Source organism: Pinus tabuliformis, chromosome 6 (genome assembly GCF_031772625.1).
Source record: "Pinus tabuliformis cultivar Carrire ecotype Pingquan chromosome 6, CPIR1, whole genome shotgun sequence".
NCBI lineage: Eukaryota > Viridiplantae > Streptophyta > Pinopsida > Pinales > Pinaceae > Pinus > Pinus tabuliformis.
The window spans coordinates 822,605,267-822,621,246 of record NC_142292.1 but is presented as its reverse complement, the minus strand read 5'-3'; the positions used below and the strand labels follow the sequence as shown (position 1 = coordinate 822,621,246).

The 15,980-nt window shown below is 36.9% G+C and overlaps 1 protein-coding gene across 1 annotated transcript; it reads left to right on the top strand.

Moving 5' to 3' along the window:
• Window positions 1–3,532: 3,532 nt before the first annotated feature.
• On the top strand, window positions 3,533–8,050 carry LOC149261362 (uncharacterized). Its single transcript, XM_089368688.1, has 4 exons — window positions 3,533–4,223; window positions 4,425–5,186; window positions 5,916–6,293; window positions 6,375–8,050. The coding sequence occupies exons 1-4, from the start codon at window positions 3,533–3,535 to the stop codon at window positions 8,048–8,050; spliced, it is 3,507 nt and encodes a 1,168-aa protein (XP_089224814.1).
• The last annotated feature ends 7,930 nt before the right edge of the window (window positions 8,051–15,980 follow it).

Sequence of the window (15,980 nt, the reverse complement as noted above, 5' to 3'; positions counted from 1 at the left end):
TATATATATATATATATATATATATATATATATATATATATATATATATATGTTTTGTTAGGTTACGTGAGCCTTGAGATGAATGGCACACCTAACTTGTGGCTTGAGAAGTTGTGGTCCATCTAAGTCGTCAAAATTACCCTCGGATCACACGTAACCCAGGCGACACTGGCCCTTAGCATGGCTGGATTATTGCCCTTGGAGATTTGAATTGATAATCGTTACACCATAAAGTGCCTTAATAGAACACTTTGTTCCAAGTCTTGTGGACTTTTATGAATATATTTTTAAATACATATTTCCATCTGATTAAAAATTCGCCCTTTATATAGGATATATTTTACTTAGCTATACATATTAATATTTTCTTACATATTAATATTTTCTTTATGATATATCTTACTTAGCTATACATATTAATATTTTCTTTATGATTCACATTAATTTTTTTATAACATTTTTTAAATATAATAGGTCAAATTAGTATTAAAATTTAATAAAATCATGCATCTCTCAAGTAATTAATTTTTTATATTAAATTAGTTTTTTTTAATATATTAATATAAAATTATTTTATTTGGGATAGATATTAAAATATTTTGTTTATAACTAATATTATTTATTTTACTTTTTTACTTTATCTTTTACCACACACACACACACATATATATATATATATATATATATATATATATATATATATAATAACAAAATATTTAAAAAAAAATTATACATTACTTTTTAGAATATAAAAGACAGATTTTTTGTACTCAGTTATAATATCAATCAATATTTTTTTAATAAAAAAAATTATTAATTTCTTAAAAATTTTAATATATATTATTTTTATTTAAATATTTTATTTTTATTTTAAAAAATGCATATCAACTCTAATGGAGCACAGAAGAATTTCATCCACTTGGTATGGTATATTTTGCAAATATAGAACAACAACAAATTCAAGAATGCGTTGCCTCAGTAATTTTGGCGTGCGTCACACTTTAAAAGTATGAAATGACAACAAATTCAAGAATGTCATGCGTCGTGTTCTAATTAGTAATGAGAGATGATCATACTCATTTGCATTTAGTAGCGTTCTAATCCCAGTACGAGAGTGGGGTTCTTCCTTAGTTTACCACTGACATTAGCTAATTCCTATTAGTAAAGAGACATAACTATGTTCATTTGCATTTGGTAGTGTATTTTTAGTGCAGGGGGTGGAGAAACTTGCTCTACAAGGCTTTTAAGTACCAAAATTTTAAAGATTCAGGTGTGTACTTTGCAAAATATGTTCCAACTTTATTTGAATTTGGTAGAAATGTTTAAGCATTTAGATTTATGGAAATTAGATTATCTAAAGAAATTAAGATTCCCTTTCAATCCCATTTCAATTCTACATAAATCTTACATAATGTTGTTCTCGAACTTCTTAAGAAGTTAGAAGAAAATATAGAAATGGAAGATGCATGTAACTCATGCAGATTGCTAAAGGATAGTGATGCAGGAGCATCCAGCTCCGAGGAGACATATGACAGCTGACTGACTCACGGAAGAAGAACAGAAACAAGACAAAGATTTCGGGCTTGGGTGGACAGGTCACTAAGTTGGTTGTTGTCTTTTTCTTTAATTATTGTTTGCTTCTTTTTATTTCAGAGCATTTTTAATTACAAGTTGTTTAGCTTAGGAAAGGAATAGTGTTTAGTTAAATCTTTGTTAAAAGAAACTAGATGACAGTTACAGAATTCAGGTTGAACAGTTCAACTGAAATAGGGGAAGCAGTTATGCTCTCCATGTAATTTAAAAACAGAAAAGAATAGAACAAGGGAGGGACCCCTTCAGGACGAGAGTAACAGACAGCAAGACAAAAACCCCTGTAACAGAGTTATACTATTTACAAATGAAATAATCTACTGCTGATATTTTCCATACGTTGTATACAATCTTTACTGTGTATTTTAAGAATGAGTTTGGAACAAATAGACCCTAACTGTAACAGGAATTGAAATAACGAAGGACGTTACAGACATCTAGTTGAAATCAAGTCTACAACCAGCATTATACAGACAACCAATATACCGAAGCACGAAAGAAGCGCTGCGGACATACATCTCCAGCAAACGAGTTTACAGAACCTTACAAAGGCAAACAGGTACCAATAAACACAATCACTGTTTCAATTTACTTTCATAAAAAAAATAACATAGACATTGTATACAGAAGGGAAGGCTAACTGAACAAAATCTGCCACAAGATTGTGGACTATTACTGTGTCATACAATTTACAAAACCCTTGCTACTACAAAAGTACTAAACGCCTTTCCAAGGCCGAAACCGCAAATTTGTTGCATAAGGAACAGAGACATAGAAGTTACAAACGCCGGAAAAGGCACGGCCGAACCCACACAACCGACGCAGGGTAACACTTAAGCTGTTCAAACCCTCCACAATCTACAGCTATACCAAAGAAATCTACAGATATATTAAAGCAGGAGCAAACCCTACCAGTTTGCGAAGAGAGACAGGGTTGAATGGAGCCGGAGGTTGTACGAGCCCAAAACCCTCGATAGCTAGCCACCAGATCAACCTGCGTACAGAGCAAAGCAAGGTTAGACAGAAAATAGCAATCAGGGTTATAATGAAACTAGAGAGCCAAGAACAAGAGATGTGCAGCGTAAGGAAGTCATAAAACTTACAAACAAGTCGACCAGGAGACCGCCGAGACAGAACCCAATAATCCTAACTGAACAAGGCACAAGAGCTGTGAGTAGTTGTAGCAGAAACAGGAGCAGAGTAAATCATAGAACAATAAATTACCTTCGAAGGTGAAGAGGAACTCAGCAGAGCGGGAGCGCCGAAGTTGCAGGCCATCTGTACAGTAACCACAACTAAGTAACGAAAGCCGAAAGAACCAGGCAACAGAGAGCTCATATAAACATCAGAAACTTACCATTACACACAGGTGAAGACCAGCAGAAACATGCGCGCCCAAACAACTCATTAACCCAGCAACGAAAGCCGGAGACACAGCATATCACCAGAATCCGCAACAGGGTGAAACCCAAGACATGGACAGAGAGTAAGGTCCATCGAAAAGACCGAGGAGCAGACCAGGTTCGAGTTCGGAGAGCAACGCCAAAAGAAACGCAGAGCAAAACTCGACTGAGTGACAAAGAGTAAAATGACCCGAAGCTCAACATTTAGGGTTTAACAAGAGCGGGAAGCATAAAGACCGGGTGAACCGGCAGGTGGCCTTACCAACCGAAAGAGGGCGTGTAATAATTAGCTGCAGATTGAAGGTAGGTCGGATCTACGGAGATTTGACCTTAAACACAACAGTGACAGCCGAGGGCCTGTAGAGTGACCACGTGGTTACGTTGTCCACGTCACCGTAGGGCTGGGCCATCAAAAGTGGTATCAGAGCAGGTTTTGTTGAGTAGGAGAAAATGGAGGTTGGCAGAAGAGGAAGAGGAAGAGGAAGAGTCCGGAGGGTAGCAGAAGAGGGACTCCGTGAGGAGATCCGTGTCTTGCGAGAATGATTAGAAGCAGTAGAAGCTGGGGTAGGAGAAACCCAACAGATGACAGTGACGAAGATGTGGCAGAACCAGAAGATGAATTTGAGGGGGTGACACCGGAATTCCGACTGTTGAAGTCAGTTTTGTTGTCGAGTCATAAACCAAAACATGAGTTGTCTACTTACGACGGAAGTCTGTCTGCAGACGTGTTATTGGATTGGTTAAGTGAAGTCAACAAATATTTCGAATTTGAGGAAACTAGTGAGGATAAACAGGTGAAGTTCGCCGCCACCAAGCTGAAGGGACATGCGTCCTTGTGGTGGGACAGCATTCAGGCGGAGAGGAAGAGGCTTCACAAACAGCCTATAAAGAAATGGTCTAGAATGGAGGCCAAACTGAAGGAAAAATTTCTGCCGAAAGATTATCAGATTATGCTGTACAGGCAGGTACAGAACTTGAAACAAAGGGGAATGACTGTTAAAGAATTTACAGAGGAGTTCTACAAGTTGAATTTGCGGGCAGGATATGTGGAAGACACCCCGGAGAAAACAACCAGATTTGTGAATGGTTTGAGGGGGGAAATCCTGGATGAAATCGGTATCCTTTCACCCCGGACATTGGATGAAGCCTATCAGTTTGCACTGAAGGCAGAGGAGAAAATTAACCGGAAGCAAAATGCCAGGAGAGGAGGTGGAACTGGCAGGGGGAAAGGTAAGATGTTTGGAAGAGGCCGAGGTACAGGTTCAAGCGAAGAAGGCAGCAGCTCTAAGTCTGCTGGAACAGCAGAAAAAGACAATAGCACTAGAGGAGGATGACCACCTCAGCGAGGGCGAGGAAATGGTCGGGGCAGGGGAACTGTCCAGTGCTATCGCTGCCACAAATTGGGACACAAGTCGTATGACTGTCCTGAAGGTGAACCAGCAGGTGGAAGAGGAGCTTATGTTGCTCAGCCAGAGGATGCTGAGGCAACACCTCAAGAAGCAGAAAACGCACCAGAGACAGGTGAAGCTTTGGTGTTGAATAAAGTGCTGTTAAAACCAGCAAAAGAGGTTGCAGAACCGGATCAGCGAAAGGCTTTGTTCCGCACTGTCTGCAAGTCACGGGGTAAGTGCTGCAAACTGATCATTGACAGTGGGAGTACCGACAATTTAGTGGCTGTGGAGATGGTAGAAAAGCTGGGATTAAAAAAATTGAAGCACCCTACTCCCTACAAAGTGTCATGGCTGCAGAAAGGACATCAGCTGTTAGTTGACGAACAGTGTGAGGTGGAGTTTCAGATAGGTAGGTACAAGGATAAGGTTCTCTGCGATGTGATGCCAATGGATGTCTGTCACCTACTGCTGGGACGACCTTGGCAGTTTGATAGAAGTGCAGTTCATGACGGAAAAACCAATTGCTATAAATTTGTTAAAGATGGGATCAAGAACACGCTCATACCCATCAAAGAGGAAAATACAGCAGAAGCCAGTGGGGTGAAGGCATTGCTGATGGGCGGAAAGGAATTTGTAAAACAGATTGAGGACAGCGAAATAAATTTTGCTTTCATAAGAAGACCAAAGGCAGTGGTACTACATACACAGACTTCAGATTTGCCCGAAGAAGTTCAAAATTTGCTGCAAGAAGTTGGGGACATCGTGGTGGATGACCTTCCAGATGAACTACCACCAAGGAGAGGTATTAGTCACTGTATTGACTTTATACTAGGGGTAAGCCTGCCAAATAAAGCAGCTTATCGTATGAGTCCTAAAGACCATGAGGAAATCAGGAAACAGGTCCAGGAGTTATTGGACAAAGGGTTGATTCGAGAAAGCATGAGCCCCTGTGCAGTACCAACCGTTTTGGCTCCAAAGAAGGGAGGAGAATGGCGAATGTGCACAGACTCCAGAGCCATAAACAAGATTACTGTTAGGTACAGGTTTCCCTTACCAAGAATGGACGATATGATGGATTGCTTGAGCGGGGCAGCTTATTTCTCGAAAATTGACTTGAAGAGTGGATATCACCAGATTCGAATTCGAGAAGGAGATGAGTGGAAGACAGCTTTCAAGACAAACGAAGGCTTATATGAGTGGCTGGTGATGCCATTTGGGTTGAGCAACGCTCCCAGCACATTCATGCGCCTGATGAATGAGGTACTGAAGGAATTTAATGGTAAGTTTGTAATAGTTTACCTGGACGATATTTTGATTTTTAGTAAGACTAAAGAGGAACATTTCAGGCATTTGCAGAGTGTGTTGAGGAAGCTGCAACAAAACAAGCTGCTAATTAATCTGAAAAAGTGTACCTTTTTCCAGCGAGAACTGGTGTATCTGGGCTTTGTCATTGCAGAAAATGAACTGAAAATGGACCCAGAAAAAGTGGCAGCTATAGTTAGCTGGCCTTCTCCAAAAAGTTTATTTGAAGTCCGAAGTTTTCACGGACTAGCCAGTTTTTATAGGAAGTTTATCAGAAATTTCAGCGAGATCTACGCACCTATGTTGGATATGATCAAGAAGGTGAATCAACATTTTCACTGGACTGAAGCAGCAGAAAGTAGTTTTCAGATTTTGAAAAAGAAGATTACTGAAAGACCGATATTGAGGCTGCCTGATTTCAACAAACTTTTTCAAGTTCGTTGCGATGCCAGTGGTACAACCATTGGGGCAGTCCTTAGTCAGGAGGACAGACCGGTCGCTTATTTCAGTGAAAAGCTAAACGAGAGTAGGCAGAAATACTCAACCTACGACAAAGAGTTTTACGCAATTGTACAAGCCTTGAAGCATTGGCGACATTATCTGTTAGGTAACGAGTTTGTTTTATTTACAGATAACTCTGCATTGCAGTACATTATGCAGCAGCATAAATTGAACCATAAGCATGCAGCTTGGGTTGAGTACCTGCAGAATTTTACGTTTGTACTAAAACACATTAGTGGGCAAGCAAACAAGGTGGCGGATGCACTGAGTAGAAGAACATTGCTTCTACAGGAAAGCACGATGCAGGTCTTGGGCTTTGAGCACTTAAAAGAGCTGTATCAGACCGATACCGAATTTAAGGAGGCCTATGAGGCTTGCCAAAACCCTCTGTTAAGAAATAACAGCATGTGGTTAGACTATAATCTACAGGAAGGATTGCTGTTTAAGGGAGGGCAGTTGTGTATTCCCAACTGTTCTATGCGGGAAAACATTATACAGGAAAAACACAGTGGGGGTCTGGCTGGACACTTTGGTATAGACAAAACGATTGCTCAGGTACGACATTTTTATTTCTGGCCAAAATTGCAGCGGGATGTGCAGAGGTACGTGAGTAGATGCAAAGTTTGTCAACTGGCAAAGGGTCACAGTCAGAACACTGGTCTTTATTTGCCGTTACCTATTCCAAGCCGACCATGGGATTCAGTGAGCATGGATTTTGTTCTGGGTTTGCCGAAGACACAACGGGGTTTTGATTCAGTAATGGTTGTGGTTGACCGATTTTCGAAGATGGCACACTTTGTACCTTGCAAGAAAACCAGCGATGCCACTTATATAGCACATCTTTTCTTTACTGAAATTGTTCGGCTGCATGGACTTCCAAGATCCATTATCTCTGACAGGGATGTAAAGTTTACCGGTCATTTTTGGAGAACTCTGTGGAAAAAGTTGAATACCCAGTTGCAGTTCAGCTCCGCTTATCATCCGCAGACTGATGGTCAGACGGAAGTAGTAAACAGAAGTCTGGGAAACTTACTTCGGAGTTTAACAGGTGAAAATTCGCGGACATGGGACCGTGTACTTGCTCAGGCGGAATTCGCATACAACGATTCACCTAACCGCAGCACTGGTTACAGTCCGTTCCAGATTTTGTACGGCATGCATCCGCGAGGAGTGCATGAATTACGAGATTTGGGGAAACTCGAGAAACGAAGCGCTGATGGAGAAGATTTCGCTCAAGCGATGAGCAATTTACACGAGCAGGTCAAGCTGAAATTACAAGACAGTAGTCAAAGGTATAAACAGCGAGCTGATACAAGGCGTTGGGAAGGTCAGTTTAACGTTGGGGATGAAGTCCTTGCGTATTTACGTAAGGAGAGGTTTCCAAAACGGGAGTACAACAAATTAAAATTCAAGAAGATCGGTCCCTGCAAAATCATCCGAAAATTTTCTGCGAACGCTTATGAGTTACAGTTGCCACCCGGGATTGGTATTTCTCCCATTTTTAATGTGGCAGATCTGTTTCCCTATGTCGCTGATTCGGAGAGTGATGCAGCAGCAACAACACCGCGGGACACCAGCTATGGAGAAAATTCATGGACGAGACAGTTGCCAACGGCACCACCCCTTGAGATTGAAAGAATTCTGGATACACAGGTAGCTAGGCGCACACGCAGGAAGGAATATCTGCGGTATTTGGTCAAGTGGAAGAACCGTCCAATAGAGGACAGTTCATGGCTCAATGCAACGCAGATACAAAAAGCGGGCTATTCTGTTGACGACCTCATGGAACAGAGCCATGACTTTTTACTACCCCGGGAGCCTGATGCAGGAGCATCCAGCTCCGAGGAGACATATGACAGCTGACTGACTCACGAAAGAAGAACAGAAACAAGACAAAGATTTCGGGCTTGGGTGGATAGGTCACTAAGTTGGTTGTTGTCTTTTTCTTTAATTATTGCTTGCTTCTTTTTATTTCAGAGCATTTTTAATTACAAGTTGTTTAGCTTAGGAAAGGAATAGTGTTTAGTTAAATCTTTGTTAAAAGAAACTAGATGACAGTTACAGAATTCAGGTTGAACAGTTCAACTGAAATAGGGGAAGCAGTTATGCTCTCCATGTAATTTAAAAACAGAAAAGAATAGAACAAGAGAGGGACCCCTTCAGGACGAGAGTAACAGACAGCAAGACAAAAACCCCTGTAACAGAGTTATACTATTTACAAATGAAATAATCTACTGCAGATACTTTCCATACGTTGTATATAATCTTTACTGTGTATTTTAAGAATGAGTTTGGAACAAATAGACCCTAACTATAACAGGAATTGAAATAACGAAGAACGTTACAGACATCTAGTTCAAATCAAGTCTACAACCAGCATTATACATACAACCAATATACCGAAGCACGAAAGAAGCGCTGCGGACATACATCACCAGCAAACAAGTTTACAGAACCTTACAAAGGCAAACAGGTACCAATAAACACAATCACTGTTTCAATTTACTTTCATAAAAAAAATAACATAGACATTGTATACAGAAGGGAAGGCTAACTGTACAAAATCTGCCACAAGATTGTGGACTATTACTGTGTCATACAATTTACAAAACCCTTGCTACTACAAAAGTACTAAACACCTTTCTAAGGCCGAAGCCGCAAATTTGTTGCATAAGGAACAGAGACATAGAAGTTACAAACGTCGGAAAAGGCACGGCCGAACCCACACAACCGACGCAGGGTAACACTTAAGCTGTTCAAACCCTCCACAATCTACAGCTATACCAAAGAAATCTACAGATATATTAAAGCAGGAGCAAACCCTACCAGTTTGCGAAGAGAGACAGGGTTGAATGGAGCCGGAGGTTGTACGAGCCCAAAACCCTCGATAGCTAGCCACCAGATCAACCTGCGTACAGAGCAAAGCAAGGTTAGACAGAAAATAGCAATCAGGGTTATAATGAAACCAGAGAGCCAAGAACAAGAGATGTGCAGCGTAAGGAAGTCATAAAACTTACAAACAAGTCGACCAGGAGACCGCCGAGACAGAACCCAATAACCCTAACTGAACAAGGCACAAGAGCTGTGAGTAGTTGTAGCAGAAACAGGAGCAGAGTAAATCAGAGAACGATAAATTACCTTCGAAGGCGAAGAGGAACTCAGCAGAGCGGGAGCGCCGAAGTTGCAGGCCATCTGTACAGTAACCACAACTAAGTAACGAAAGCCGAAAGAACCAGGCGACAGAGAGCTCATATAAACACCAGAAACTTACCATTACACACAGGTGAAGACCAGCAGAATCATGCGCGCCCAAACAACTCATTAACCCAGCAACGAAAGCCGGAGACACAGCATATCACCAGAACCCGCAACAGGGTGAAACCCAAGACATGGACAGAGAGTAAGGTCCATCGAAAAGACCGAGGAGCAGACCAGGTTCGAGTCCAGAGAGCGACGCCAAAAGAAACGCAGAGCAAAACTCGACTGAGTGACAAAGAGTAAAATGACCCGAAGCTCAACAATTAGGGTTTAACAAGAGCGGGAAGCATATAGACCGGGTGAACCGGCAGGTGGCCTTACCAACCGGAAGAGGGGGTGTAATAATTAGCTGCAGATTGAAGGTAGGTCGGATCTACGGAGATTTGACCTTAAACACAACAGTGACAGCCGAGGGCCTGTAGAGTGACCACGTGGTCACGTTGTCCACGTCACCGTAGGGCTGGGCCATCAGATAGAAAAGTTGAGAAAATATTAATGAAAAAAAAATCAAAAAGATTTGCACTTCTTTGTGGTGTTTCTGCTAGCAGTTATGAAGCCCAACCATAATTAATCATGAACACTAACACTCTATCAACAGCATGTTGTTTTTTTGGTTAACTTTGTTTAATAGTTATGGTTGTTTTTTTTGTTTTAATTTGATTAAATAAAAAAAATAAAAATTGTAACCTTGGTAAGACTTTTTGATTTTTGAGTTTACATGTCCATTATTTACCTGTTAAGAGGGAAGGATAGCACAAAATTCAAACCCAAGATCAACTATTTGGTGAACTTCATTCCACCGCCATGGCTACTTGAGCTACCCCAGAAATAAATTTTTATTCTTAATTTTAATTACATTTTATTTTTCGTAATATAATTAAAAAACATTTAAATACTCATACACTTGATGAGATTTTCATGGAAGATGTCGTGCAACCAGTGGAAAGGTATATACGACGTTGAAGTGGGAAAGCATACATAGCTGTGAGGCAGTGAGATGCTAGCGAAGCTGTCAGATATAACTTAAAAGATGCAATCAGAATCTCCGCTGCATCATTGTACATTCCAACTTACCATGGTCAAAGTCTAACATGCCAAAATTACCCCGCGCAAATTTATTACAATAAATAAGGGAGAATAAAGTTCCATAAATGCCATAAACAAAGGAGTATAAAGTCAGGTTATATTTGCTTGCGTTTAGATGCCGAATTGGAAAAAGTGATATACAGTGGCCCAAAGACGATACCCGAATTCAAACGATTGTGACAGGTCCATAATATCTGGTGTCTATAAAGATATGGATGGTGCGACATTATCTTCGGATGCTTGGGCGTCGATTAGAGCGATCGCACTCAACATAACGATGGCTCAAAGCGTCTATCTCATTATATGGTCAACATAAGTGCCCCGTCAATCCATGGCGATGCTGCCACGCCCACTATGCTGTACTCCAAAAACATATCCACATGCCTTGTATCTTGGCAACATCGACTTTTAGGCTCTTTTACCTGCGGTGGTCTCTGTCCAGGATAACGGTTATTTTTTTTTTTCAATTCCAATGATAATAGTGTTATAATTTTTTTAATCTTCCAAATACGAATTTGTCGTTTATATTTTATATTTTTCATTCTTATATATAATTATCATTATATATAAGTATATATATATATATATATATATATATATATATATATATATATATATATAGTTTTCCTTAAATATCAATCAATATTAATTGGATTATTGTATTTAAAAGTGTTTTTCAATCTAATATGATAAATGATAATGATGGCGGTTAATGTTCGCTGATACCAAACAATAATCTATTGGACTAAATAAACAATTTATTTATTTTGATTTAATATTTTATTCCTATGTTCAAAAAGCTTAGAGAGAAGCCTCCCAAGTTCACTATAATTTTGACATTGTAAAAGGCTAGGAAGGTCAGTGTTGTAACAAAGATTGTCAAACTGAAATCTAATGTGGTTGTACGCAGGGCACTCTAAGAGGAAGTGGTTAAATAAAATATGTAATGTAATATTTTATTTAACCATAAAAATAAAATTAATAATTTTATATGTGATAATATTTTTAATTGATCAAAATAAAAAAAAATAACATTAAAAGAAAGATAATTTTACAGTATTCATTTATAATGTTGGTCTATAATATTCATGTGAAATATGTCTTATTTCACATATTTATAGTGTGGAATTAAACTAACTTAAATCTATCTTAACTCAAGATCTATCAAATACAAAAAAATATCAAATTTCTTAAAATACAAACCTTTTTTTAAATAAATTTTTCTTTTAATCATATAAATGCGAAACTTAATTCCAAATATTTGAACAACTCTTTTTATAATATATCATAATTTAAAACTTAATAACCACAACCTAATAAAAAGTAACTTCTTTTACTTTTATAGTAATATTAATAATAATTCTCAAATCAATTCTTTTACACATCCTTTAACTTTTATTATTGATAGGTTAATTTCAACGGATATAAATTATCCGAATTTTAATTAAGCAAAAGCATAATCATAATTTTTAAATAATAGGTCATATTTATAAAATATATCTTCTTTTAATATATATTTAATTTAATTAGAAATTAATTATAAAAATTATATATATCTATCTATATATATATAGATATAATAGCTACCGAAACTCATAGTCAATATGTTCCATTTCATTACGAAGAAATTATCATTTGATATAGATATTTCCAAACTGATGGTTTCCATTTCTTTAATTATTTGTTATGGAGATTAAATTCTTAATCTAAATAAGAGACATTTAAACTTTACCTTCAATAATAGGAATTATAATATCGTATATGTTTGAGTTAAAATTTGAATGTATAAATTACATTAAAATAATGAAAAATAATGAAAATATATTAACCTAAAAGAATAATAGTAAAAAATATATTTTTAAATTTAATAAAAAATATTGTGTAAAATATAATTTATATTGAAAAAGTAATATTATAGAAATTAAATTAAATTATTATATTTAATTTAAAGGATTGTTTTGGATGGGACTTAATATTAAATTATAAGATTTGCCACTATTCATTTTAATATCAAGATATTCTAATTTTCTTATTTTTCTTTTTTGGCTCAGAGAAATTATTATATTTTTGCTAAAAAACTAACATATCATATTTTTAGAGAATATTTTTAGAAAATAATATTAGAATAGAAAGTAAAATTAAACACACTTACTACAACTCAAGATATTATCTTTAACTATATTTAATTAATAATATGTATCTATTTAATATAAAAATAAAAATTAAATATTTATAAATCAATTAAATTTATCAATATATTTAAGTATCTAAATTGATATTTAATTTTTGTATATATATGTATTTTAATATGTGATATCTATGTGAAATTTAATTTTTCACCATATTTATGTATTTTATTACATATTCAATATTTATTAATCTTACAATTTTTTAATTTCTTTATTATTTTAAATATTAACATTTATTTATTATATTTATATTATTTTTAATTTTTAAGTCATGATCTTGATCTGCAACTCAAACTTGATTGACAAAGCATGCCTAGTTTTAGATCAACTATTGGGGGTCAAAGGAGAAGATCATCTTGGAAAATAAACATAATATTAAAAATACTATTATTTCCAAATTGAAGGACAAATTGTGGGATGAGAAGGAGATAGAGGGGAAAAGGAAGCTAAGATATTATAAGGAGGTGATGAACCTCACTCTCACTAACCAAAATTATCTCTATGTCTTGACTAGTGCTAAGAAGCTAAGAAGAAAATGAACATTGCAAAGATAAGAAATAACTCTCAGGTATTAATATATGGCCAAAACACACTAGGATGAAAGAATTTGTGAATTGTAAGATACTAAGAGGGTTGTAAATTAAAATCACTTTCTCTTAGATAGATCTTACTCAGATCTGTATTCTGCTCTTACAAACATCGGTTCCCATTTCTAAAACATTTTTACACTACTGACCATCTTGACTTGTTCATTGATCTATGAACCTTTCATTCCCTTTTTTTTCTTTTAAAATCTCAATTAATCTTTTTCTTCATTAAATTCCAACGTACGTAGTCTCCTCGTCTCCATAAACCATACTCTTCTTCATCATTATCAGGAATTCAATATTTTAATAATGTAATTCCATATATTTATATTTTTTAAATATTTAAAATTATATTTAATTGTTTTTAATGTACAAATATTCTACCTCTTTATTTTTTACAAATATCTTCAAACATATTTACGCCGTAAGGCGTCCCTATGTGAAAACAACTCCCTAGCTGCCCTCGTGTCCTCTGTTTGCACCGTTAGATTTCATGTTAGACGATTAAATTGTGGTAGGCCGTTGATTTGAATTGCAAACCGCTTTAACCAAGCGGCAACCGATCGGACCTTGGTTAGTGGGGCATGAATCCAACCGCCTTCATGCACAAAATTTCGTTATAGGTGGCCGCAGTATTCGACAACTGTTCCATTCTGCTGCGCTGCTGGCCACAGTTTTCGACAACTATTCAAAGAAGATTTATTTCAAGCGACAGGTTCCTTTTACAATTTATTTCAATCGACAGGTTCGTTTACAGTTGCCTGATCATATTTGTTAGTGTTTGGGGGATATCGATAATAAAGTTTGTTGGGGATAGATTTAACTCTCGAATTGTGAATGACTTCACACTCAAATTTTTTAAATCTCAGGGTTGGATCAGTTCTGGTGTACACACAAGCAAACATTTCTCAACTGATTCCACTCAGTTAGGTTATATGCGTCATTGTTGCAGTTTAGATCTCGTTGTCACTGGTTCACCTGCTACATTGTATTGTTGATTCACTCTGTATTGGGCCCATTAATTTCCAAATTATTTAATGACAATAGAAGCCTGTGATAGGTTTGATAGGCAAGCCCTGGTTGGAATTCATGATATTCTCTGGCAAATAATGGAAGAAGTGCCGCTAGGCTCTATTCGAAAACTCTTCTCCCTTACAGAGCCTATTGGTAGAAATGTTGCAGCTTTCTTTGCTCCTGTTGAAATATTGAACCCCATTTCCATCACCAGTTACAGGTTGGGACAGTTCACCACGGCCAAGTGTGTTGTAGGGGACAGATTGCGTTGATGCCTTCAATATCAATGGTATTATAACTTTGCTCGAGGATGATAATAGTCTTGATGTTTGGTTGGCAATTTACAATGTCGATAATTTGTGTACGGAAATCGGAAAGTTTTACCCAAACAGAGCCAAGGTGTGCATCTCGGATACCTATTTTAAGCGTTCCTTGGACGGTGGCCTTGCCATCCGTGTCCACAACCCTAACAACATCCAGACGTTGACTAATCAGTAAGTTCACATGTATTCCTATTTTGAATAATGAATCCTATTTTGAATAATGAATATTGAATGTGCTAACCATAAAGCTGTCGTATCATTAATCCCATTCATTTGTTAATTGTATCACCGTTCTAATGAGGTTTCTTCATTTTTGTTAATTCTAACAATGTTCCAGCGAGGGTTCGCTTATGCTCCGATCTGGGATGTCAACAGAAGCAAGTTTGTTGAATTTCCATTAAAATAATTTCATTACTGCTCAAACCCAACGCCCAGCTCTACGACATTCTCTCGCCCAGCTCCACTACATTCTCTCTGACTCCAAGTTTTTCTACTCAAATCTAAGCAGATCATGTCGTAATCTAACAACAGGTTTCCATGTTTTTTATATTTATTAATATGTTATTAATCTATAGAGGTATTTGAAGTTGAGAAAACAAATATGTTTTTTCCTATACAGGTATTTGAACTTGAGAAAAAAAAAATGTTTTTTCCTATTAAGTTATATGCAAGTTTAGTTCTTCCAAACTGATTACAAATTTAAAAATCATAACTGACCTTGAAAAGGGAAATGTATTTCCTATTAAGTTATGCGCAAGTTAAGTTCTGCGGAACTAATTACAAATTTTAAAATCATAATTGTATTTGAAAAAAATATATGATTTTCCTATTAATCTATATGCAAGTTTAGGTCTGCGAAATAGATTACAAATGTCAAAATCAAAATTGACTTAGAAAAGGTGAGAACACAGAGTTACAAGCAGTGGGTACAGTTCTTTTAGAAGATGTGAAATGACATCGACGGGATTTCCTTTGAACACGAGAAAACAAGATCCTCTTTGTCTCAAACTACCATCAAGATCAGCAATGCATTGCAATAAAAACCGAATTCTATTGATACCCACATGGGCACAACCAGGAGAAGGTGCATTTGCGTCAGGTTCCAAGAACCATGGATCCAAAAGAAACACAGGAAGCACATGCTTGGCATTCTGGCATGCATATTCCAAAGATGTATTATCATGAATCCTCACACCTTTTCTGAACCATATTAGAGAATTCCCTTCCATTATTTTCTTGTTAGCAATGCTGGTAGCTTTGTAGAGGGCAACGGTATTTTGAAGACGTATTGTGACAATATCATCAAACGAACTTTTTATAACTATAGTTTTACAAT

What these genes read in the sequence shown, in the direction of transcription:
- LOC149261362 (XM_089368688.1), top strand. Translation starts at nt 3,533, where the DNA reads ATGATTAGAAGCAGTAGAAGCTGGGGTAGGAGAAACCCAACAGATGAC. An exon ending in TGGAACTGGCAGGGGGAAAG is followed by an intron (nt 4,224 to 4,424) that starts GTAAGATGTTTG and finishes ACTGTCCTGAAG; the next exon opens with GTGAACCAGCAGGTGGAAGA. An exon ending in TTGGCGACATTATCTGTTAG is followed by an intron (nt 6,294 to 6,374) that starts GTAACGAGTTTG and finishes ATAAGCATGCAG; the next exon opens with CTTGGGTTGAGTACCTGCAG.